Source organism: Hylobates moloch, unplaced genomic scaffold (assembly GCF_009828535.3).
Source record: "Hylobates moloch isolate HMO894 unplaced genomic scaffold, HMol_V3 SCAFFOLD_8, whole genome shotgun sequence".
NCBI classification, from domain to species: Eukaryota; Metazoa; Chordata; class Mammalia; order Primates; family Hylobatidae; genus Hylobates; species Hylobates moloch.
The window spans coordinates 96795096-96820742 of NW_026652283.1; the positions used below are offsets into that span (position 1 = coordinate 96795096).

The 25647-nt window shown below is 44.2% G+C and overlaps 1 protein-coding gene across 1 annotated transcript in view; it reads left to right on the forward strand.

The window, feature by feature from the left end:
• Nucleotides 1–10056: 10056 nt before the first annotated feature.
• Nucleotides 10057–25647, forward strand: part of DYNC1LI1 (dynein cytoplasmic 1 light intermediate chain 1) — a 46790-nt gene continuing 31199 nt past the window's right edge. The window contains exons 1-2 of the mRNA XM_032162217.2: nucleotides 10057–10305; nucleotides 10511–10584. Coding sequence (XP_032018108.1) covers nucleotides 10160–10305; nucleotides 10511–10584 — 220 coding nt within the window. The 5' untranslated portion in view covers nucleotides 10057–10159. The remainder of the gene's footprint in view (nucleotides 10306–10510; nucleotides 10585–25647) is intronic.

Here is a 25647-nt window from a genome sequence, read left to right on the forward strand (position 1 = left end):
TCACTGCAGCCTCCACCTCCCAGGCTCAAGCGATTCTCCTGCCTCAGCCTCTTGAGTAGCTGGGATTACAGGCATGCCCCACTATGTCTGGCTAACTTTTGTATTGTTTGTAGAAATGGGGTTTTGCAGTGTTGGCTAAGCTGGCCTTGAACTCCTGGCCATAAGTGATCTACCCTCTTCTGCTTCCCAAAGTGCTGGAATTACAGGTGACAGCCACTGCGCCTGGCACTTTCTGGGGGTTTCTATGAAAAAACAAACACATCAAGAAAGTCTATTTCTACTTTCTCTTAGGTATTTCTCCACCTCTTTGTGCTAATGTGTCCGGAATTGGTGGGTTCTTGGTCTCACTGACTTCAGGAATGAAGTTGCGGACCCTCGCGGTGAGCGTTACAGTTTTTTTTTTTTTTTTTTTTTTTGAGAGGGAGTCTTCCTCGGTCGCCCAGGCTGGAGTGCAGTGGCGCAATCTCGGCTCACTGCAAGCTCCTTCTCCCGGGTTCATGCCATTCTCCTGCCTCAGCCGCTCCAAGTAGCTGGGACTACAGGAGCCTGCCACCACGCCCGGCTAATTTTTTTTGTATTTTTAGTAGAGACGGGGTTTCACCGTGGTCTCGATCTCCTGACCTCGTGATCCGCCCGCCTCGGCCTCCCAAAGTGCTGGGATTACAAGCGTGAGCCACCGCGCCCGGCCAGCGTTACAGTTCTTAAAGGCGGCGCATCTGAAGTCGTTCGTTCTGATATTTGGATGTGTTCAGAGTTTCCTCCTTCTAGTGGGTTCCTGGTCTCGCTGGCTTCAGGAGTGAAGCTGCAGACCTTCCTGGTGAGCCTTACAGCTCATAAATGCAACGTGGACCCAAACAATGAGCAACAGCAATATTTGTTGCAAAGAGCAGAACAACAAATCTACCACAGTGGGGAAGAGGACCCCACCAGCTTGCCACGGCTGGCCCGGCAGCCTGCTTTTATTCTCTTATCTGGCCCCACCCACATCCTGCTGATTGGTCCATTTTACAGAGAGCCGATTGGTCTGTTTTACAGAGAGCCGATTGGTCTGTTTTGACAGGTTGCTGATTGGTGCATTTACAATCCCTGAGCTAGATACCAAAGTTCTCCACGTCCCCACTAGATTAGCCAGATACAGAGTGTCAGTTGGTGCATTCACAAACCCTGAGCTAGACACAGGGTGCTGATTGGTGTGTTTACAAACCTTGAGCTAGATACAGAATGCTGATTGGTGTATTTACAATCCCTTAGCTAGACATAAAAGTTCTCCAAGTCCCCACCAGGCTCAGGAGCCCAGCTGGCTGCACCCAGTGGATCCCCCACCAGGGCCGCAGGTGGAGCTGCCTGCCAGTCCTGCCCCGTGCGCCCGCACTCCTCAGCCCTTGGGTGGTCGATGGGACTGGGCACCGTGGAGCAGGGGGCGGCGCTCATCGGGGAGGCTCTGGCCGCACAGGAGCCCACGGAGGGAGGGGCAGGCTCAGGCATGGCGGGCTGCAGGTCCCGAGCCCTGCCCCAAGGGAAGGCAGCTAAGGCCCAGCGAGAAATGGAGCACAGCGCCAGTGGGCTGGCACTGCTGGGGGACCCAGCACATCCCGCGCAGCTGCTGGCCCAGGTGCTAAGCCCCTCATTTCCTGGGCCGGCAAGGGTGGCCTGCTGCTTGGAGTGCGGGCCCGCCAAGCCCACGCCCACCCAGAACTCCAACTGGCCCGCAAGTGCTGCGCAGCCCCGGTTCCAGCTCATGCCTCTCCCACCACACCTCCCTCCCGCCTTGGCCAGCCCAGAAAGGGGCTCCCACAGTGCAGCGGTGGGCTGAAGGGCTCCTCAAGTGCCGCCAAAGTGAGAGCCCAGGCAGAGGAGGCGCCGAGAGCGAGCGAGGGCTGCCAGCACACTGTCACCTCTCTCTAAGATATGATGTTCTGTGAGGGTTCACTTGATAAAAATCCCTAGGTGAGAAGCAAGAGGAAGGATAGGTCTGTAATTAGAGGGGCTGGTGACTGCGAAATGAATTAGATACCCATCATTTCATTCATTCTAAGGAGGTACTTAGAATGAGAAAAACATGACTCAAAGGAAAGCAAATATAAGCAACCGTGGGTGTTTGCTCTCTCTTTAATGGGATCCCTGGTTGGGTCTGCTGGGAGAGACGGCTAGCAAGGACTCGGAAAATTCTAGCATTACCAGTTTGTCTCAAATGTCAGGAATGTTACCAAAAAAAAAAGATTCATATATTGTGTAGAGGATGGGACTATTTAAACTCTGAAGTCCTTTTCAACGCTATCATTTGAATTGCTCAGAGTGAAACTTTAAGGGTCCACTCGTCTTGCTTACTTCCTTTTTCTTTTGATTTTGGCTTTTCAGCCAGCATTTATATCAACTGCGACTGCTAGCATTTGGCACCACGGGTGAAGCAGGTTTTATTTGAAAATCTGCTGGTGGCAGCCTGTGGAACTGATATAATAGGAAGCAGCCCAAGTGGTAGCTGCCTTGTTTTGGTTCCCAGAGAAGGAGGCATCCCCAAAAGAAAGAGGAAGTGGTTCTACAGTACCCGCCTCCAGACCTACGGAAAGTTCCCCTCCCAGTCAAACTAGTTTTCTGCAGAGCTCGTGTCTGTCCAGTGATCACTTTTCTTGAGATAGAGAAATACCCAATGTGACCTTGAGAAAGCTGATGAGTTTGCAGAGGACGCTGGTCGACAGAGAGAGAGGAGAGAAGAGAAGCAAGCAGAGAGGAGAGACGTGTAGCTCTTGGGAGACAGGAAGCTGTAGAGAGGAGGAGCTGTCTCTCTTTTGGCTAGTGTTCCATTTCCCACTTACAGGCCCTGAGGCTCAGCTGAATTAGAAACCAAACTAAAAGGCAGAGCCATCTGGGATACACCCGGGGAATCCCAGTAGGACCTAAGCACTTCCCAGATTTAACACGGTAGTATTACTGATGAGCCTAAGGAAGCCGAGGGCCTTCAGGAAAACATAAATCTATATTTATATAACTTGTTAAAACAGGAAAGGAGTGGGGTGTGTAATATACTTTTAAGTGATTTATATTTTTAAAATGGTTAAGGCTGGGTGTGATGGCTCATGTCTGTAATCCCAGTGCTTTGAGAGGCTAAGGCAGGAAGATGGCTTGAGTCCAGGAGTTTGAGACCAGGCTGGGTAACATAGTGAGAACTTGTCTCTACCCCAAAAAAAAAAAAAAAAAAAAAAATCAGCCTGGGTAACAAAGCAAAACCCTGTCTCTATAAAAACTTAAAAAATTAGCTGGTCGTGGTGCCATGCACCTGTAGTCCCAGTTACTCAGGAGGCTGAGGTGGGAGGATCACTTGAGTCCAGGATGTCGAGGTTGCAGTGAGCTGAGATCAGGTCACTGCATTCCAGCCTGGATGATAGTGTGACCTTGTCTAAAAAAAAAAAAAAAAATGAGCTGGAACATGGTGGCACACAGGTATAGTCCTAGCTACTCAGGAGGCTGAGGCAGGAGATTCACTTAAGTCCCAGGGCTCGAAATTACAGTGAGCCATGATTGTCCCACAGCACTCCAGCCTGAGCAACAGAGAAAGACCCTGTCCCTAAATAAATTAATTTAATGGTTAAAATATCATAAAAGAGAGCTCCTGCTTTCAGGTGTTGGAATGAAGAATTTTTATCTTCTTCTCTTACACACACACAAGCATGTGCACACGCACCCACACACACACACCCCATTCTGAAATTTTGGAACACTGGTAACAAGTAGGTTCATTCATTTATTCATATCTTCAGCAAATTTTTACAGAAGGCCTGCTATGTTCCAGATACTAAGTGCTTGGGATACATTACTGAAGAAGATAAAGATCCTTGCCTTCACAGAGCTTGAGTTCTACTAAACAAGCAAATCCTATACTATGTTAGACGATAATAAGTGCTATGGAGAACAAAAAGGACAGCAAGGTAAGGAGAATCCGGAATTTCAGAGGTGAAGGGCCAGAGTGCAATGTTAAATGGAGTGGTCAGGATAGACCTCACTGAGAAGTTGAGAACAGAGCACACTCACTGCAGAAGAGGAAGTTGGCCAACTGGCTACCTGGGGGAAGACACTGGGATGGACAGCTCCTCACCTCCTTCAAGACAGAAGGAACAGTTAGAACAAAGGCCTCAAAGCAAAGAGACGCACAATATATTCAAGAAACAGCAGCGGGGCTGATGCGGCTGAAAGGGGGAAATTTAAGGGAAGAGTGGAACGGAGAAAGTCAGGCGGTGGGGCCAGATCCTGCATGGCGTTATGGGTCATTGTAACGTCTTTGTCTTTTCCTCCGACTGAGATGAGGAGCCACTGTTGGGTTTTGAGCACAGAAGTGACGTGGTCTCACTTACATTCTTAAAGGATCACTCTAGATGTTATGTTGAAGAGCCTTTTACAGTATTTAGGCAAGAAATTATAGCTCAGGTCAAAAAGTATCAGGGGAAGTGCGGTAAGAAGTTGGAGTGTGGGTATATTTTGAAGGTAGAGACAACAGGATTCCTCATGGATTCAATGTGTGGTGTGAGAGAAATAGAGAAGTCAAGCATGACTCAGGTTTTGGGCCTAAGCAACAAAGCAACAAGGAGTTGCTATCCAGTGGGGAAAGCCATAGGTAGAAGATACTTTGTTCCCATAGGACAGAAGTTCAGTTTGGGGCATGTTGAGTTTGAGATATCTATTAGATATTGAAGTGGAGATGTGGAATAGGCAGTTGGCTATATTAACTTGGAGTTCCAGATGGAGCTTTGGGCTGGAGCAATAAATTTAGAAGTCTTTATCATATAGATGATGGAATTTAAAGTAGTTAGACTGGATGACATAACCAAGGGAGTGAGTGTAGAGAGAGAAAAGGAGCAAAGACTGAGTCCTGGCGGGGCACGGTGGCTCAAGCCTGTAATCCTGGCACTTTGGGAGGCCAAGGCGGGTGGATCACGAGGTCAGGAGATCGAGACCATCCTGGCTAACACAGCGAAACCTCGTCTCTACTAAATATACAAAAAATTAGCCGGGCCTTGTGGCGGGCGCCTGTAGTCCCAGATACTCGGGAGGCTGAGGCAGGAAAATGGCGTGAACCCAGGGGGCGGAGCTTGCAGTGAGCAGAGATCGCGCCATTGCACTCTAGCCTGGGGGATAGAGCGAGACTCCGTCTCAAAAAAAAAAAAAAAAAAAAAGACTGAGTCCGGGGTCCTTGAAGTTCTGACTAGCAGTCAGAAAAATGAGTAAAGAAAAGGAGAATGGGAAGGAACAGGTACCAAGGGAGGAAAAACACAAAGAGAACATGGTGACCTGGCAACGACATGAAGGATATCCAGAAGGAACGAGCAACTGTATCCTGTGTTGTTGATAGGTCAAGAAAGACAAGGATAAAGAGTGTACCATTGTATTAAGCAACAAGGGGGTCACTGACAAGGGTAAGAGCAGTTTCTGTAGAGTCATAGGCGTAAAAGCCTGATTGAAGTGAGCCATAAGGGCAAGGGGGAAGAGGAATTTAAGATAGCATAGAGAGACAATTCTTTTAAAGAGTTTTGCTGTCAAAGAAAGGAAAGAGGCACGGCGTGGTAGCTCACACTTGCAATCCCAGCACTTTGGGAGGTCGAGGAGGGCAGATCTCTTGTGGTCACGAGTTCAAGACCTGCTTGGCCAAGATGGTGAAACCGTCTCTAATACAAAAATTAGCCAAGTGTGGTGGTGTGCACCTGTAATCCCAGCTACCCAGAAGGCTGAGGCAGGAGAATCGCTTGAATCTGGGAGGCGGTGGTTGCAGTGAGCCGAGATTGCACCACTGCACTCCAGCCTGGGAGACAGAGGGAGACCCTGTCTCAAATAAAAGGAAAGATATGTAGTAGTAGCTGAAGGAGTGGGGTTCAGGGAAATTTTTCTTTCTTTTTTTAAAATTAGAGAATCAGGGCCGGGCGCGGTGGCTCACACTTGTAATCCCAGCACTTCGGGAGGCCGAGGCGGGCGGATCACGAGGTCAGGAGATCGAGACCACGGTGAAACCCCGTCTCTACTAAAAATACAAAAAAATTAGCCGGGCGTGGCGGCGGGCGCCTGTAGTCCCAGCTACTCAGAGAGGCTGAGGCAGGAGAATGGCGTGAACCCAGGAGGCGGAGCTTGCAGTGAGCCGAGATCGCGCCACTGCACTCCAGTCTGGGTGACAGAGCGAGATTCCGTCTCAAAAAAAAAAAAAAGAGAATCAATAGTATGTTTGTATGTTAATGGCAATAATCTAGTGGAAATCAAAAATGATTATGTAGAGAAAGAAAGGGAATAATTGTTGGAACAATGTCCTTGAGTTGAGGATAGGAGATGGGTTCTAGTGCATAGAGAATGCTTTAGTATAAGAGTATGGATTATTCTTTCGATACTTAGCAGGAGGGAAGAGTATGAAAGTGCAAATAATGGAAGGGGGATAGATGTGTTAGTGGGAATTTGTGGAAGTTGCAAAGGATTCCAATAAGGAGAAAAAAGAACACATAACAAAGATTTAGAAATCAGAATGGCTTTGGATTTCTCAATGGCAACACTAGAATCTAACAGATAAGGGGGCCAAGGCTTTAAAAACCTAAGGGAAGATAGCTTGTAACTCAAGAATTCTACACTTAGCCAAACTATTATCAAGTGAGGGTAGATTAAATGCATTTTCAAACACAGGAGGTGTGCTAGATATCGTTTGCCCCTTGAGATCCTTCTCTATTCCCACTTTGTGCTCAGGGAGGTAGACCTGCATGGATTGCTTCACTTGGGTCTCTTGCCCTCTGGCTTCTGGTTGAGTTTGGTCAAAGGGTGACACTGGTGGGAGACCAGGGGGCAGAAAGAAAGAGATGGATACTGTGTTCCTTTACTGAAGACTATAAATCTTGGTGGGCAACCCTTTCCTATAAGCTGCATCTCTCTCTGGATTCTAGTAAACACTCCTTCCTCTACCCCTTTCAGGCCTAAGGCTTCCTGCTGTTGCTAGTCCTATCTCTTCACACTGTTCACGCCTTTGTAAACAGTCCCTTCATTAAACTTTCCTCTAGCACCCCCTTAAGAATGCCATTTTTCCTCTGGTTGACCTTGACTGGATACACTGGTCTCCAAAGACTTGCCAGTGAGCCTTTTTATCAAAAAACTATTGGGGGAACTTCTCCACTAAAACAAGAAGACACAAGATTGAGGCAAAGGGAATCTCCTGAACAATGGTGAAAGATCACAGGATGACAGCTGTGTATTCAGTTTCAGAATAACCAACTCAGATTGGAGCAGGCCAGGTTCTTAAAGGTGTCTTTAAGAAGGTAAAATTGTTAAAATACCTAACAAGGAGTTTTACACAGCTGGGACGGGAATTTGAAACTGAATTAAAGACGTGGAAATCTAAGCAAATGAAAAAGATGATTGGCCGGGCGCGGTGGCTCATGCCTGTAATCCCAGCACTTTGGGAGGCCAAGGCGGGTGGATCACCTGAGGTCAGGAGTTCGAGACTAGCCTGACGAACAAGGTGAAACTCCGTTTCTACTAAAAATACAAAAATTAGCCAGGTGTATTGGCAGGCACCTGTAGTCCCAGCTACTCAGGAAGCTGAGACAGGAGAATTGCTTGAACCCAGGAGGCAGAGGTTGCAGTGAGCCGAGATTGCACCAATGCACTCTAGCCTAGGCAATGGAGCAAGACTCCATTTCAAAAAAAAAAAAAAAGAAAAACAAGATGGTTATTAATTTTAGATGTAAGAAAACATTGGGCAATAAAGAAAAAGCAATCATAGTATAGAAAACAGGTGAATTATAAAACAGCATTTATGCAACAAAAATTCCAAGGGACTGATGAATTATTTCCTTTTATAGACTTCCTCATAATATATAGCTTCCCTATTTTTGTAATGTAGAGGTTTTCACAGAAGGTATTTACCAGAACAGCATCTAAAATTACCAGGACATTTATTTTAACATGATTTGGCCTAGGTCATTTTACAGACTAGATAGTAAAAAACCTCAGCTTATCTATAAACTTCTGATCTGTGTGACCTGGGGTAGGTTACTTAATTTTGCTGACCCTTACAAAGTATGAGGATTGCAAATACAACACACAGAGTGCCTGGCACATAGTAGGCATTCATAAATGACTACTTTTGTCAGCCACCTTAATGGAAGAATGCTGGATAGGGATATTATAAAATCACAAGGAATACAACTTTGACCTCAATTTAGGTGGGTAGTTGAGCATCTGGAAGTCATGAGGTGTTAGAAGCCTGACACTATTATAAAAGTAAACACTTCTCAGACTAAGCAAATATGATATGGAACTGACAACAAAATTGAGGGGAAAATGCTCTGAGGAAGATGACTGGGGGTCTCCATCCTGCTTTGTGCCACAGAAAGTGTAGGACTACTGGGGAGGATTCTGGTTCCTTTCCTAAGTATATAAACAACAAAATCAAAAGTTTTATTTTATTTATTTCTTTATTTATTTAGTGACAGGGTCTTGCTCTGTCATCCAGGCTGGATTGCAATGGCATGATCGCAGTTCACTGCAGCCTCGATCTCCTGGACTCAGGTGATCCTCCCACCTCAGCCTCCTAAATAGCTGGGACTATAGGCACACACCACCACGCTTGGCTAATTTTTTGTAGAGCCAGGGTTTCACCATGTTGCCCAGGCTGATCAAGAACTCCTGGGCTTAAGCAATCTGCCCGCCTTGGCCTCCCAAAGCGCTGGCATTATGGGTGACAAAGAATTTTAGCTCCAAGTGTTCTTTAGGCCCATCACTTCTAGAGGTTGGTCAGATATTAATGGTGTGAAATGTAAAGAAAGTCATTGATAACAATATGTGGTGAGCGCTTAAGATTTGCCAGTCGTTATTCTAAGCCATTTTACATGAATCATCCCATTTAATCTTCACAACAACTCTAGGTCCTTTTATCCTCATTTGACAGACAAGGAAACTGAGACTCACGGAGGTTAAGTAAATTGCCTAAGGTTACACAGCCAGTAAACTCGAAGGCCTAGACCTGAACTCAGATTTGCCAGCCTCCAAAGGCTTTCAGACTTCTAACCGTAACGCTAATATACAGCAAATAGTCTTTAGTTGTGGATTTTCTCACTAGCATAACAGCATTGATCAGGCCATATTCTAGCAAGTGATTTTCAAATATGAAGTGATAGAGATAACATACAAAGGCCAGGCAATTTTAAGCAAATGCTCTTACAGGTGTACTAGGACAGAGCCTTAAAACCATTGACTCCTTCTAAACATGGAGTTCAGACATTCAAATACATTTACCTAGTAAAGTTCTAACAGGAAAGGAGTTATTTTAGGGCTAGTATAAGTCCATCCATGTATTCCCAATGTCAACTGTGCTCGACGTAGTAAGTGTGGAATCAACGTCTAGTGACCGGTTAGATGACCCGCATAGTGGATCTTTTCAAATCTCACATGGAGGATCTCATACAAAAACATCAAGAACATTAAAGCAAGCCCTGACAATAATTTTTTTTTTAAATAACAGTCTATTTCCAGGGTAAACAATTACTTCGTCACGCCGCTGCTTAGGGGCTCGGAGAACCTGCTTCTGATGTGGGTCCAGGTTGAGGAACACTTCGCCACTTGAGAACGCAGGTAAAGTCCAGAAATCCAGGACCACAGCAATACTCCAGCCCAGGGTTGCAGGGCAGCCTCTTTACCAGCCGGGCGACCCATTTCTATCTTGGCGCCGGCGAAGCGCCGGTTTGGGCGGGGGACCGCTCTCAGCCTGAACAGTGGGTGGGCCGGCAATGACAATGCAGGAATTCCGCGCAGGCTGCAGGGTTGGGGGACCTGTCTGAAGGGTGGGAGGGAGCACTTTTCACCTGACACACCCAAACCCCCTGCCGCAGCCCAGGACCGCGGATGAGCGGAAGAAAAGCGCTTCAATACTGTCAGATCACTGGACTTCAGCTGCAGCATAGCGGCCCACCCCGCCGCCAGCGTACGCTCAGCCCCTCCGCGCCGGCCAGGCAGCCACGCACGCGCAGTCCGTTCTCGCTAGCTCCTTCAGTCCCGGCCCGGCCCCGGGGCCCCGCCCCCGCAGGCCCCGCCCCGCTCCCGTGCGCTGAACGCTCCATATCCGGGTTCCCGCCGCCTCCACCGCCGCCGCCTCAGCCGCCTCGCACATTTAGTCTTGCCGGGAGTGGTGTGATTCCCGACCAAGATGGCGGCCGTGGGGCGAGTCGGCTCCTTCGGTTCTTCTCCGCCGGGATTATCCTCGACTTACACTGGCGGCCCCTTGGGCAACGAGATAGCGTCGGGCAACGGTGGCGCCGCGGCAGGCGACGACGAGGACGGGCAGAACCTTTGGTAACGACTCCACCCCTCCCTCAGCCCCCGCCGGCTCCCCCGGCCTTGCGCGGACGCCTCGGGATCCCGTGCCCGCTGGAGCTCGGCGCCGGGCCTGGCCACTGCGTTCCCGGCAGCCCTATCCCCGGCGCGCTGAGGCCGGGTCCGTCCCTCCCGCGCTGCGGCTGCGGCCTCCGGCCTCACCGTACGCCTTGCTTCCCGTTAGGTCCTGCATCCTCAGCGAGGTCTCCACCCGCTCGCGCTCCAAGCTCCCTGCGGGGAAGAACGTGCTACTGCTGGGTAAGAGTTCCCTGCCTCGCCCCGCCCCGCCCGGCCCCCAGCGGCCCGGGGTACCTGGTCCGCGGGCTAGCTCGCTGGCTCTCTTTGTGCGGACAGCCGGCCCAGCCCCGCCCCGCCTCGCCTCGCCTCCCGACCTGTCGCGGACGGCTGGAAGAGAAGGGGAACACGAGACCCTTGACCCAGGACCTGCGGGGACCCGCCCTCCCTCAGGTTCCTCCTCCTCCTCGGGATATGGGGGTGGCCCTGACAGCCTCCCCTGGGAAGGACAGAATTCGATCGCCCATCTGAGGGATTCTGGTGGCCTGGGGTTTATCTAGAAAATGACAGGTTTTCTTTCATCACAAAAATTGGTAGCAGGAGGCTCTTCGCGAGAGCTCCAGCGCAAATGGCATGCCATTAATATTTAATAGCTGACTCTTTGTATAATTGACAGAAGCTAGAACTAAGACCTGGCGATAAATGTTCTTGATTCAGCGTTCTCTGGTACAATGTGCTCGTGTTGCAGCTACCTTAACTGTCACATATAATTCTGAAGTTTGTAAAGGGCGGTAGAACACAACTTTCTAGTTAAGTCTCTTCAGGCAAATGGATGTAATGAGGAGAAACGGTCCAGTGTCAGTTCTCCTGATTGTTCTGCTATCTCCTCGGCTCTCTGGAAGTTGTGTATTCTGTTTCTTTAGTGACTCTGGAGGTGGGGATAGAGGACTGAAGGAGAATAGTTCGCAGGTTCGCATTTTTGTAGGCTTAGCTCCTGAATCATTTATAGGAGAAATTTCTCTATATAGTTCTTTACATGCAAGATAACTGAAGTTTGACTTATACGATGATTCAATTTAAAAACTTAGGTGTTTGGTATCGGCTCAATACCAGAGTGTTTTTTTTGTTGTTGTCGTTGTTTTGGTTATGTCCATCTAAAAACAGGAAACGAAGTCAAGTACTACGTGATAGGCTGCATGGTTAAATACGAATGTTTACATAGAAAAAATTACTTTTTTAATAGACTGCTGCCAAGCAAGAATATATGATTATTAATATTCTTTAAAGCTACATGGAGCTAGTTGAAAAATTAGTTTTTACCTTTGTTTTTAATGTGATTGAAAGCACCTACTGCAGATTAGCCTGGATTGAGTCACTGCCCTATCACATATAAGCCCTAAGATCTTAAGCAAGTTGCTTGACATCTATAAACCTCCGTTTCTTCGTCTTTAAAATGGTTGTTATAGAAATAATAATACCCGCCTGTAGGGTTGTAGGGGGAATCAAATGAGTTAATGTTTGTATAGTGGTAATATTTGCACGTGATACTTTGTCATGGATTTATCTTAAACTGAATTAGAAAATATTTGTGATCAGAACTTTTTAAAAAATTGAATTAGTGCCTACATAAGTGATATTAATAGAGCAAAAATAAATTAGGATCCAAAAGCAAAAAAAATTGTAGAATGTATTTTTAATTTACTAACTTAAACAGATTACTACTCATTACTAAGCTGAAATGGATTTATGTTCATATGACCTCATTGAAATTGATTCTATTTTAATTAAGTAAGACTTACTTGGAAACACTGCCATGGTAAAGGTAAGATTCAGTAGTTTTGTTCTTATTTTATACATTTTCTCCAGTTATTTCTGCACATTAGATATTGTATAGATGATTCTGTTTATGGTAAAACAAAAGTGGCAGTTTTGTTCATTTTTTGGTATACCTAATTTGCACCGAGGTTGTGCCATTTTTTTTTTAACCCCGCTTTGACACTGGGTTTGTGCATGGGACTGAGTGTTCTTAGAGGCCCCAGCCTCCTTCACTCCACCATACAAGAATAGATTAAATTTCCTTTTTTATGAACTTAATAGTTCATAAAGTTCTATCTAATATCAGGTAATATGAGCTTGAAATTTAATATTTTTCTTACAGTACTATTGGGATTTTCATCAGCGAGTCCTTTTCAGCTTTGGAAGGAGCTAATAACTGATTTGTATACTGGTTACAAAAATAGAGTTAACTTTCTAAAATACCCCTGAAGATTTCTTACAGACATTTCACCATCACATATGGCAGCATTCACTCTGTGCTGGTGGAGGGAAGAAATATCAAATAGGGATTGTGGTTTTCTTTGTTATGAGTTTGAAGGTGCTAGGCAGGAGGATGCTTGGCCCTAATAAATGTTTCATGAATGCAAGTGGTCTCTGGAGTCTCTTATTTAAAAAAACAAATCTAAGGCCAGGCACAGTGGCCCACGCCTGTAATCCCAGCATTTTGGGTGGCCGAGGGGTGGATCGTTTGAGCTCAGGAGTTGGAGACCAGCCTGGGTAATATGGTGAAACCCCATCTCTACAAAAAATAAAAAAAATGGCCTGGCACGGCAGCTCCTGCCTGTAATCCCAGACTTTAGGAGGCCGAGGTGGGTGGATCACCTGAAGTCAGGAGTTACAGACCAGCCTGGCCAACATGGTGAAACCCCATCTCTACTACAAATACAAAAATTAGCTGGGCATGGTGGCACACACCTGTAATCCCAGTTACTCGGGAGGCTGAGGCAGGAGAATTGCTTGAGCCCGGGAGGCAGAGGTTGCAGTGAGCCAAGATCGTGCCACTGCACTCCAGCCTGGGTGACAGAGCAGAGTGAGACTCTGTCTCAAAAAAAAAAAAAAAAAAAAAGCTGGGTATGATGGTGCATGCCTGTAGTCTCAGCTACTCAGGAGGCTAAGGTGGAGGGACAACTTGAGCCCTGGAGGCAGAGGTTGCAGTGAGCTGAGATCACGCCATTGCACTCCAGCCTGGGCAACAGAGTGAGACCCTGTCTCAAAATAATAATAATAATAATAATAATAAATAAATAAAATAAAAAAACAAATCTGAGCCTATGACAAGGCTTTACATTTCAGAAACAACCTAGAATAGGAACAATGATACAGACCAAAGTACTCCCCTCACAACACACACAAATTGCAGTTTAGCTTGCCACATGCTCTCTCCTACTACCTGATGGGAGTTAAGGGTCATAACTAGTAATGTGTGTATGTGTAAGAGCCATTCTCAAAGGATTTTTATACAAATCTCATTTCACCTCTCTCCTCCCTGATCAGGGCACCAATTTATAGATGGGGTAATGAATTGTAGAGACCTGTTAAGTGGATTTTCCAAGGTCACACAACATAAGGGCCCTGTTCTGTGACTCTGGCATGGATTTCTAACTTGATAGAAGTTCCTGCAAGGGAGAGAGTGCCAGGTACAAAACTCTTTCTACTCAAAGCCTGTCTTTGAACGAAAGTACTGGTAATTATTTTAAAGGAAAATCCAAATATTTATTGGATTCTGGGATGCAGCTGTCGCCATGGCACTTGTGTTTAAATAATCATTTAATCTGCCTAGGCCTGACTTCTAATGAAATCCAGAATGTCTATGATATTGACTCTTCTTTCTTGAAAGGTTTTGAGAATGGATTTCATTAAGATTTGTTTTTAATAAAGGTAGGACTTCTCGTGCATGTATTTTAAGTAGGTTCTAACCTCTAAATTGTTCTTTTAAGAACTGCGTTTTCATTTTTACCTTTTAAATTTAATTACTTTTAATACAATTGATTGTATTTGTTTTTTTGTTTGTTTGTTTGTTTTTGAGATGGAGTTTCCCTCTTGTTGCCCAGGCTGGAGTGCAATGGCAAGATTTCGGCTCACTGCAACCTCCGCCTCCTAGGTTCAAGCGATTCTCCTGCCTCAGCCTCCTGCGTAGCTGGGATTACAGGCATGTGCCACCACACCTGGCTAATTTTGTATTTTCAGTAGAGACAGTTTCTCCATGTTGGTCAGGCTGGTCTTGAACTCTCAACCTCAGGTGATCTGCCCGCCTTGGCCTCCCAAAGTGCCGGGATTGCAGTCATGAGCGACTGCGCTGGGCATATTTGTATTTTAATAGCTGCCTTTAAAGGCAGTTTCTCCATATTGATTGCTTTCCCATGTTTTGATAAGAAAAGTCCCTAAGGAAAATAATAATAATAATACCTAACATAGAGCACTTACAGGTACTAGTCATGTAAGGATTGTTTACGTACTCTCTCCCCTTAAAGATCAGGAAACAGACACATAATTTTTGTTTTGTTTTTGAGGCAGGGTCTTACTCTGTCACCCTGGCTGGAGCATGATGGCGTAGTCTCGGCTCATTGCAACCTCTGCCTCCTGGGCTCAAACCATCCTCCTGCCTTAGCCTCCTAAGTAGCTGGGACTACAGGTGTGTGTCACCACTCCTAGCCAATTTTTGTACTTTTTGGAGAGATGAGGTCTCACCATTTTGCCCAGGCTGGTCTTGAACTCCTGGGCTCAAGCAGTCCTCCTCTCACCTCAGTCTCCCGAAGTATTGGGATTACAGGGATGAGCTACCACACCTGGCCAGAAACAGAAATGTTAAGTAAATTGTCCTAGGGTTACATAGCCAGGAGGCAAAATCAGTATTCAAAATTTTGCAGCCCGAGGCTGGCCTTGTGGCTCCTGCCTGTAATCCCAGCACTTTAGGAGGCCAAGGGGGTGGATCACCTGAGGTCAAGAGTTCGAGAACAGCTTGGCCAATATGGTGAAACCCAGTCTCTACTAAAAATACAAAAATTAGCCAGACATAGTGTTGGGCTCCTGTAGTCCCAGCTACTCAGGAGGCTGAGGCAGGAGAGGTGCTTGAACCAGGGAGGCAGAGGTTGCAGTGAGCCAAGATCGCACCATTGTGCTCCAGCCTGAGTGATGAGTGAAACTCTGTCTCCAAAAAAAAAAAAAAAAAAAAAAATTGTGCAGCCCGGCTCCCAGAGCTAGTACACTTAATCTATACAATGTCCCTAAAGGAAAAGAGCTTTCCTTGTAAGAGGATGCTTAGCAGTTATTAAGGAATTTTATCTGATTCTTCTGAGTGTGTATCTTTTAGTGCAAACAGTATCACTTATTTAGATTAATTGAATTCATTGTCAACAAAGGTACATCTGTAATCCTGGTCCTGAGCACAGTGCCTGGTTTTTAGATAGGACTTCAGTGTAACTTTTTGATTTGCTGTCAGTGTGAATTAATGAAAACTAGCTGGTCCTTTGTCAAGTCATATAAGCCTCATCTTTCTCGTCTGTAAGTTAGGCTATTTGAATTTAATGATCTCCAAAGCCTTATTTGATCTGACATTTTGTAAATTTTCTTATTTTAATCATGTGAGTTATTGAATATTTTTAAAGAAATGTTTTAAGGCATATTGAAATTGGGTTTTAATTAATTAATGTAGATGTAGGCCATTTAATTCCACCCAGGAAAGAAATGTAAAGTCGCTATATTGTTCCCTGAAGGTATTAGTCCACGATAATATGCAGCCAAAAGAGTCCCACAAAATGCTGAACATCATCAATAAGTATATGTGAAAGTCTTTTTTTCCCCACTTCAGGAATAAAACTATTATGCTTGAGCTATTGTAGGAAACCTTAAGATATACACAGTGAGATTCAGAGATCTGTTCAGAGAAGTAACTTGTAACTGGCAAGGGAGTGTATGGTTTTCTATATGAGGACTGATTATAAAAATAATGAGAGTGTTCAGTCTAAAACTATTGATTTGGTGAGAGCTGGGATTAAAGATCATCAAGGTTCCATGAGTTATGCTGTTTTCTGGCATGATTGGTTATGGGAATATGATGCAAGGAATAGACTGTTACCATATATGATATTGAATTTTTTCAAAGAATTAGCATGAAATTATTTATTACATGTTTATTATATGTTACTACTACTAAAAATACACCAAATATAAAGTGTTTTGAGAGTAAGATGGCATATTGGCATCTTATAATAGGGTCAGCAAACTCTTCTGTCAAGGGCCAGATTGTAAATAGTTTAGGCTTTGTAAGTCATATGGTCTCTGTTGCAACAACTCAGTTCTGCTCTTGTAGTTCCAAAACAGCCACGGATAATATGTAAATGAATGGGTACAGCCTTGTTTCAGTAAAACTTTATTTACCAAAATAGGCAGCAGGCCAGTTTTGGCCTGTGGCCTGAAGTTTGTGAACCTCTGTGTGTGTTTGTTTGTTTATTTTTTTATTTATTTAGAGACGGGGTCTTGCCCTGTCACCTAGGCTGTAGTACACTGGCACGATCATAACTTATTGCAGTCTCAAACTCCTGGGCTCAAGAGATCTTCCTGCCTCAGCCTTTCAAGTAACTGGGAATATAGGCATGTATTCCCACCACGATGGCTAATTTTAAAAATTTGTTATATTTTTCTAGAGACAGGGATTTACTATGTTGCCCAGGCTGGTCCCCAACTCCTGGGCTAAAGTGATCCTTCCACCTCAGTCTCCTGAATCACTGGAGTTGTAGGTCTGACCCACAGCACATGGCTGTATTAGGTGATTATTGGCGTCAGTTTTATCAGTAAGCATAAATGCCAGTTAATAGAGATTTCTGGTTAATGGGATATGGTATGTGGCACATCATAGGTGCCTAGTGAATATCTGTTGAACAAATGATGAACAGTCTTTACTTAAAGTATCATTGTTATTCCAGTTAGGTATAGTTTGAGCACAGATTTAAGAATTGTTAAGAGGACTTCATGTAATATTTCCCCAAGTGCTACTGTCAAAAGCAGAAAACAGAACTGGCAAATCACAGATACAGGCTGGTAGAGCAGTAATTCAGCTGGTGTGAAATCCATGTGAGAGAGAATGCCAGTAAAAGCACTTAGAAAATATAAAACAGGAAGGAGTCTTGAAATAGGAAAAGAAAAGTCCAAAATTCAGCATGGGACTCTGTCACTAACAAGTCTAAGTGGCCAGGCTTGGTGGCTCAGGCCTGTAATTCCAGCACTTTGGGAGGCCAAGACAGGCAGATTACTTCAAGTCATGAGTTTGAGACCAGCCTGGCCAACATGATGAAACCCCATTTCTACTAAAAATAGAAAAATTAGCCAGGTGTGGTGGTGGGCGCCTGTAATCCCAGCCACTCGAGAGGTGGAGGCAGGGAGAATTGCTTGAACTCAGGAGATGGAGGTTGCAGTGAGCCGAGATCACGCCACTGCACTCCAGCCTGGGTGACCAAGCAAGAATCCATCTCAAAAAAAAAAAAAAAAAAAAAAAAAAAAAGTAAGTGACCATGGACTAACCTTTTTGGGCCTTATTTGCTTTATTTGTAAAATCAGGACAGTGGCTATTAGAAAGACCCCACAGACTACCATTTTATTCTTTTTTTTCACCAAACATTTATTGGAGACATGTCATGTATAAAATGCTTTGCTGAATCATCTGGGGTAAACAGGATGACTAAGACTCAGCTCCTGCCCTCCAGGAGCTTATAAACTCCTGTGGGGAAGAGACTCAAAGTAGTAAAGATCAAGTATGTCGGTATGAAATAATTGCTAAATAGGTCACGAAATATTTTGTGGAAAAGGTAGTATCTGAGTACAATTTTGCTAAGAAGGGTGGGGAGGAGAACAACCGGTGAAAAGGGCCTAAAACCCAGAGAAAAGGGCCGAGGCAGTTTAGGTATGGCGGAAAGAGTCCTGACAAAAGCCACAAGATCTTAGAGTCAGCCTCCCTATCCTTTGAAGCGGTGGAGTTGTGGACAAATTAGAACCTCCTGACCTGTAAACTGAGATTATTTCGTACATCATGGGATTAAAAGAACCAAAAGAAATTATGTCTAAAACACTTTCCCCTCAAAATTGGAAATCACTATTTTAAATTATGAAAGTAATGCATGTTTCTTGCCAGAGAAAGAAAAAAAAAAGATAAGAAGATAAAGTGAAAATAGCCATGCTCAGTGGCTCCCGCTTGCAATCTCAGCACTTTGGGAGGCCCAGGTGGGGGCATGGCTTGAGACCAGCCTGGGTAATACAGCAAGACTCTGCCTCTACAAAAAAAATTTTTTAAATAGCTGGTGTGGTGGCACATGTCTTTTGTCCCAGCTACTTGGGAGGCTGAGGCAGAAGGTTCATTTGAGCCTGGGAGTCCAAGGTTGTAGTGAGCTGTGATCACACCACTGCACTCCAGCCTGGGTGACAGAGCGGGACCGTGTCCCAAAAGAAGGAAAGAAAGAACATGAAAATAATGCATGATCCTACCGGCTAGAGGTAAGTGTTCATTTTTTCTTATTTATTTATTTTTTATTTTTTAGAGAGAAAGTCTTGCTCTGTTCCTCAGGCTGGAGTGTGATAGTGTAATCATAGCTTACCTCATCCTCCAATTGCTGGGCTCAAGTGATTTTCCTGCCTCAGCCTCCTGAGTAACTGGGACTACAGGACACCATATCTGGCTAATTATTTTTTGGAGAGATGGGAGTCTCACTATGTTGCCCAGCCTGGTCTCAAACTCCTGTGCTCAAATGATCCTCTGGTCTTGGCCTCAAAGTGCTAGGGTTATAGGTACGAGCATCTATTAACACACCAGGTCGTGTTCATTTTCTTTATGTGAATATTTTTTTCTTAAAAATAAACTCATGATTTATATTGTTTGCAATCAGATTTTTTTTTTAATGTCGTGTACCATGGTTCACTTCGTGTAACACGGGTTTTTTTTTTTTCATGTTAATAGATACGGCTTTATCTTGTTTATTGACTGAATAGTATATATAGCTATACCATAATTATAATGGATTGGTAGACAGATTATTATTGTTATACTTCACTTTCCACTTGCCCAGTATTTTCTTTGGGATAAGTTCCCAGAAGTGCAATTGTTAGGTCTTTTAAATCTTTCTACGTAAGTATTGTCAGTCTTCTAGGAAAGTTGTACTATTTTACTTTTTTTTTTTTTTTTTTTTTGAGATGAAGTGAAGTCTCGCTCTGTTACACAGGCTGGAGTGCAGTGGTGCCATCTTGGCTCACTACAACCTCCGCCTCCCGGGTTCAAGCAATTCTCCTGCCTCAGCCTCCCAAGTAGCTGGGACTACCGGCGTGTGCCACCACACCTGGCTAATTTTTTGTATTTTTTAGTAGAGACAGGGTTTCGCCATGTTAGCCAGGATGGTCTCGATCTCCTGATCTCGTGATCCGCCTACCTCAGCCTCCCAAAGTGCTGGGGTTACAGGTGTGAGCCACCATGCCCGGCCACATTTTTACCATCAGTATGTGAGAATACTTGTTTGTTTTGCACCATTGCCAATACTAAATATTATTCATTTTAATCTTTGGCTGTCTAATAGGTTAAAAATTTGCATCTTAGTGTAAAGATGATTTAATTGTAGAATACATACCATATTTGATTAAGAACCATTGCTTTAGTGTGACTTTGACCTCCTAGGGCATGGGAACTATTAATAGCCATTATAATCAACTACTGTGGTTAGCATTTACTGATCTTGGTAGATAGTTATTGGATTAAACTAAATGTTTTCTTTGGTGTTGTTTTTTTTTTGAGACGGAGTTTTGCTCTTGTCCAGGCTGAAGTGCAGTGGTGCAGTCTTGGCTCACTGCAATCTCCACCTCCCCAGTTCAAGCGATTCTCCTGCCTCAGCCTCCCGAGTAGCTGGGATTACAGGCATGAGCCACCATACCTGGCTAGCTTTGTATTTTTAGTAGACGGGGGTTTCTCCATGTTGGTCAGGCTGGTCTTGAACTCCCGACCTTAGGTGATCTGCCCGCCTCATCCTCCCAAAGTGCTGGGATTACAGGTGTGAGCCACTGTGCCCGGCCAACTAAATGTTATTTTTAATTCATATCTAGACAGCCTGTGGGAGTAAGGAAAATGATTAAGGATAAGTTCTGTTTTTTTTAATGTAATGTGAATTGCTGAATGATCAATCCAAAGGTAGGGCTTTGGCCAGCTGCAGGGATGGGAACTATCATGTATTGTGTCTGTTACTTGTGTTGGGTGTTCCTGCTAGGTGCCGCGTTATGTAGCATGTTTACTGTTTTACAGGAAAGGGTTTTAAGCCCCAGGTTACACAACTGAGCTGGAATTCATTTTATTTATTTATTTTTTGAGACAGAGTCTTACTCTGTTGCCCAGGCTGGAGTGCAGTGGCACGATCTCGGCTCACTGCAACCTCCGTCTCCCTAGTTCAAGTGATTCTCCTGCCTCAGCCTCTGGAGCAGCAGGGACTACAGGCATGCCACCATACTTGGCTAATTTTTGTATTTTTAGTAGAGATGGGGTTTCACATTGTTGGCCAGGCTGATCTTGAACTCCTGACCTCAGTTGATACACCTGCCTCGGCCTCCATAAGTGTTGGGATTACAGCTGTGAGCCACCACGCCTGGCCTTCAGCTGGAATTCAAAATTGGGTTTGTCTTTTTGCTCTACAGGCACCCCTTGACATGTTGGAGGGATGTAGTCATGAATAGGCATGCATAAATGTTTACTTAGAGTCACTTTGTGTCCTGCATTTGGTTAATAGTCTCTCCCTACTCTTACCTACCAATGTGAGGGAGGACGATGCCCTCTAGGAGATGGGGAGCACACCAAAAGTCCCTCACCCTACCTGGGTCCTCCAGATAACCTGTGGAAGGCCATTCGGAAGATGTACACCACAGGTAGTTCAGTGAAGACCCCTCATGGCTCTTGTCACCAGAGCTTTCAGATAAAATAGATAATTTATGTCATATAAGGCTAAATCAAAAATGTCAGCTTTACAATATTGATATCTCAATTGGATAAGGAAGGGATATAGCACATTAGAATTCCCTGTCTCCTGATGTTCATGATGCTGGGGACCGTGTCAAACAGTGGCATGCATACTTGGGAAGTGTTCAAGATAGCTATTATCATTAAAGTATTATGTGTTCTTAATTTTTTGCTTTGACTACTCATTTTTCACAATTCCTGTTTTTATTGTTACATTTTTTAAACTGCTGATGTAAGTTACAAAGGAATTGGGCCGGGCATGGTGGCACACACCTATAATCTCAGCATTTTGGGAGGCCAGGGTGGGCAGATCGCTTGAACTCAGGACTTTGAGACCATCCTGGGCAGCATGGTGAAATCTTGCTCTACAAAAAATACAAAAATCAACCAGGCATGGTGGATGCACCTGTAGTCTCAGCTACTCAGGAGGCTGAGGTGGGAGGATCACCTGAGCCTAGGAGATCGAGGCTGCAGTGAGCTGAGATCTTGCCACTGCACTCCAGCCTGGGCAACAGAGTTGCCCTATCTCACACACACACACAAAACCTATATATATATGAGTTTTATTTCTAATGTATTACTGATCAAGAAGTAATGGATGAAGCTGGGCACAGTGGCACACATCTGTAGTGCAAGTTACTCGGGAAATTCAAATGGGAGGATTGCTGGAGCCCCAAAGTTCAAGACTAGCCTGGGCAACATAGCGAGACCCTGTCTTAAAAAAAAAAAAAAAAAAGTGGTAGTAATGGATGATAATAGTAAAGCATTTTAAACCCATCACTATAGAGATGGCCTGATCTTACTCTTCTCCATTTAGAAGTTGGGGAACAAATGGAATTATTTGACCGGTTTACACAATCAATAATGACAGTGTTGCAGTTAGAAATCACATTTCTAAGTCTTCATAGTTCTAATCTGTTAATTGTTATTATTATTATTTTTTGAGATGGAGTTTTGCTCTTGTTGCCCAGGCTAGAGTGCAGTGGTGTGATCTTGGCTCACCGCAGCCTCTGCCTCCTGGGTTCAAGCGATTCTCCTGCCTCAGCCTTCCTGAGTAGCTGGGACTACAGGCATGCGCCACCACACCCGGCTAATTTTGTATTTTTAGTAGAGACGGGATTTCTCCATGTTGGTCAGACTGGTCTCGAACTCCCAACCTCAGGTGATCGGCCCGCCTCGGCCTCCCAAAGTGCTGGGATTACAGGCATGAGCCACCACGCCCGGCCCCCTGTTAATTGTTATTATAAAGTTGATGGAGATTACATTCTATTGTTGAGTTAGAGATCTATCAGGGAGATAAAGCAGTATCACCCTGTACTGTTTTGGTGACCATGTGTGGAATTTGAGATTTTCTTTTTCTTTTCTTTTTTTTTACATTTTTAAAGAGTTGGGGGAATAAAACAAAAATGTGTGACAGAGACCTGTGTGGCCTGAGAAGCTTAAAATATTTGCTGTCTAGTCCTTTACAGACAAAGTTTTCTAGCACCTGCATGTAGACATGAAAATTAATAGTATTGCTTTTATGAAATTTTTGTTGTTGTTGTTTGAGACAGGGTCTTGCTCTGTTGCCCAGGCTGGAGAGCAGTGGTGCAATCACAGTTCACTACAGCCTCAGCCTCCTGGGCTCAGGTGATCCTCCCACCTCAGCCTCCTGAGTAGCTGGGGCTACAGACGTGTGCCACCATGCCCGCCTAATTTTTATATTTTTTTGTAGAGATGGGGTTTTGCCATGTTGCTCAGGCTGTAATGAAATGATTAGTTTTTTTAAATATGCCCTCTTTAAGAACATCTAGTATATAAACATGCAAATTTAGATAAAATATTCAGAAAATAATTTTAGCCTCATCACCTAAAGGGTTCTTTATGGAAGGGCTATCATCCAGTCTGTTTGAACAGGAACTCTCTACTTGTGTAATTATATGTTTACAGATCGTTAACTATTTGGCTGCCAGTCTTAAAGCTGATGTGTCTGTTTCACTGCCAGCTGAAGGCCAAGGAACTGAAGATAGGTAGCTGGATTATTTCAAGCATTGTTTGAAACCGCTTTTCTGTACTTACTTGTCACTTTAAAGGTATATTAATTGTGTAGAATAAAGTAAATTTTTTTGTTTTATTTTACTGGAACTATTAGGTGTGTTGTGTTTTCCAAACAATAACTTATAATTTAGTGACTTAATTTTTTAAATTGTTTGCCATTAAGCATTATTTTTATATTTATTTCTATTTATTATTTATTTATTTTATTTTTATTTATTTACTTTTTTTGAGACGGAGTCTTGCTGTCGTTGCCCAGGCTGGAGTGCAGTGGCGCAATCTCGACTCACTGCAACCTCCGCCTCCTGGATTCAAGTGTTTCTCCTGCCTCAGCCTCCCGAGTAGCTGGGATTACAAAGTGCCTGCCACCATGCCTGGCTAATTTTTTTTTTTGTATTTTTAGTAGAGATAGGGTTTCGCCATGTTGGCCAGGCTGGTCTCAAACTCTTGACCTCAGGTGATCCACCTGCCTCGGCCTCCCAGAGTGTTGGGATTACAGGCCTAAGCCACCGTGCCCAGCCAAGCATGATTTTTAAACGTATCAGTGTCAAAGGACAGGCATCCTGAACTTTAACATTTTTTATCCTTCTAATTGTATAGGTGAATAAAGAAAAGAGGGTTCATGATGGAGTTTTTAGTATCTTCAAACATTGTCCAGCTTGGTTGTGGCAAGGCAGCTAAGGACCAACCCTTGGTCCAATGGCTAGAAAAAGTTTTCCTAAGTTTAGTGAAGGAGGAATGTATTATGAGCTTACACTATTAATTGATCTGTTATTGATGAGAGGTGGCCATTCGAGTTTTATATATATGAGTAATGAATGATTTTAATAGATTGTGGTAAATGGCCAGAACAAGCAGTTACAGATGAAGTATATTATGAAAATAGAGATTGTGATCGGAATCAAGAAATAGGAAAGTTTGGGCCAGATGTCCTGGCTCATGACTGTAATCATAACATTTTAGGAGACTGAAGTGGGAGGATTGCTTGAGTTCAAGACCAGCCTGGTTAACATAGGGAGACCCCATCTCTACAAAAAATTAAAAAATTAGCCAGGCATGGTGGCACACCCCTGTAGTCCCAATTACTCAAGCTGAGGTGGGGGGATTTCTTGAGCCCAGGAGGTTGAGGCTTCAGTGAGCCATAATTGCACACTGTACCCCAGCTTGGGTGACAGAATGAGACCCTGTCTCAAAACAAAACAGAGAAACAAGAAGGAAACCCACAAAGCAACAAAAAGAATATGAAGGTTGGTGAAAGATCTATACATAAGACGTGGTTTCTCTATTTGGTAAGCAAGCAATCTCCTTAAAAGCAAAGACTTTATGTCTAGCTGACTGTTAGGAGAACCTGCCTGAAGAGTATTCGTTGAATGCTGGGGACAGACCTGACACACTTATAGACTGCTGGAAGAAACACACGTACAAGATGACCTTCTGCAGTACAGTGTGTTATTCAGTCTGCAGTGTGCTATTGAGAGCACAAAGAGGGCACTTAACCAAACATGGGGAGTCAAAGAAAGCTTCCTAGAGACCAGAAGAAGATAGCGTTCTCCCAGGAGAGGGGAAGGGAAGAGTATTCCAGAGAGAAGTGATGGCATGTGTGAAGGTGTAGAGTTGGGAGAGAACGAGGCGTCTGACCAGAAGTTCCTGAAAGAAATTGTGTGTCTAGAGCCTAGCGTGTTGGTGGTGGACACGGTGAGAGATGGGCAGGAAAGGTAAGGGAGCTTTACATTTTGCCCTTTACCTGTAAGAACAGCAGGAAGACCCTGACGGGTTTTTTTCTTACATCTTATGAAAATTCCAAACATACAGAAAAGTTGAGGGGATTTTACAGTTTAATACTGATATCTCAACCTAGATTCTACCATTAACATTTAATTACATTTGCTTTATCACATGTGTCTTGCTCTATTACCCATTTTTTAAAAATGCATTTCAGAGTAAGTTGCAGATATCAGTACACTTTCCTCTAAGTACTTCAGCAAGTGTTATCATTAACTAGAATGCCCTGATGAAGGATCTTAAGAGAGAGAGTGGCATAATGAGATCGGTTCGGGAAGATCACTCAGCTGCAGGATGGGAATGGATTGGGGGATGGTATATACTTAGTGAATGCTCGCCTTTAAGTGGTGTGTTAATAGAGTGAGGAGAAGAGAACTGGGAGGAGGCCACATGTTAAGTTTTGTGCCTAAAGACATAAAAAGAGAAAAACAGTTTAACAAATAATATGATTGGAAGATGTGTATAACCCTAGAACAAGACTGCATCTTTGCAGATACCTCAGATCAGATTCCTGGAAAATAGGAGATAAAAAGTGAGATTTTGTTTACAGAATCTTTGTTTTCATTAGCTTTTTAGACCTTTTATGAAACAGATCTGTTTTCAGATGTTGCATTTGCCATCAAGACACATCATGTCAGACTGCATTTACGTGTAAAGAAAGTGAAAGCTGCATAATCCCC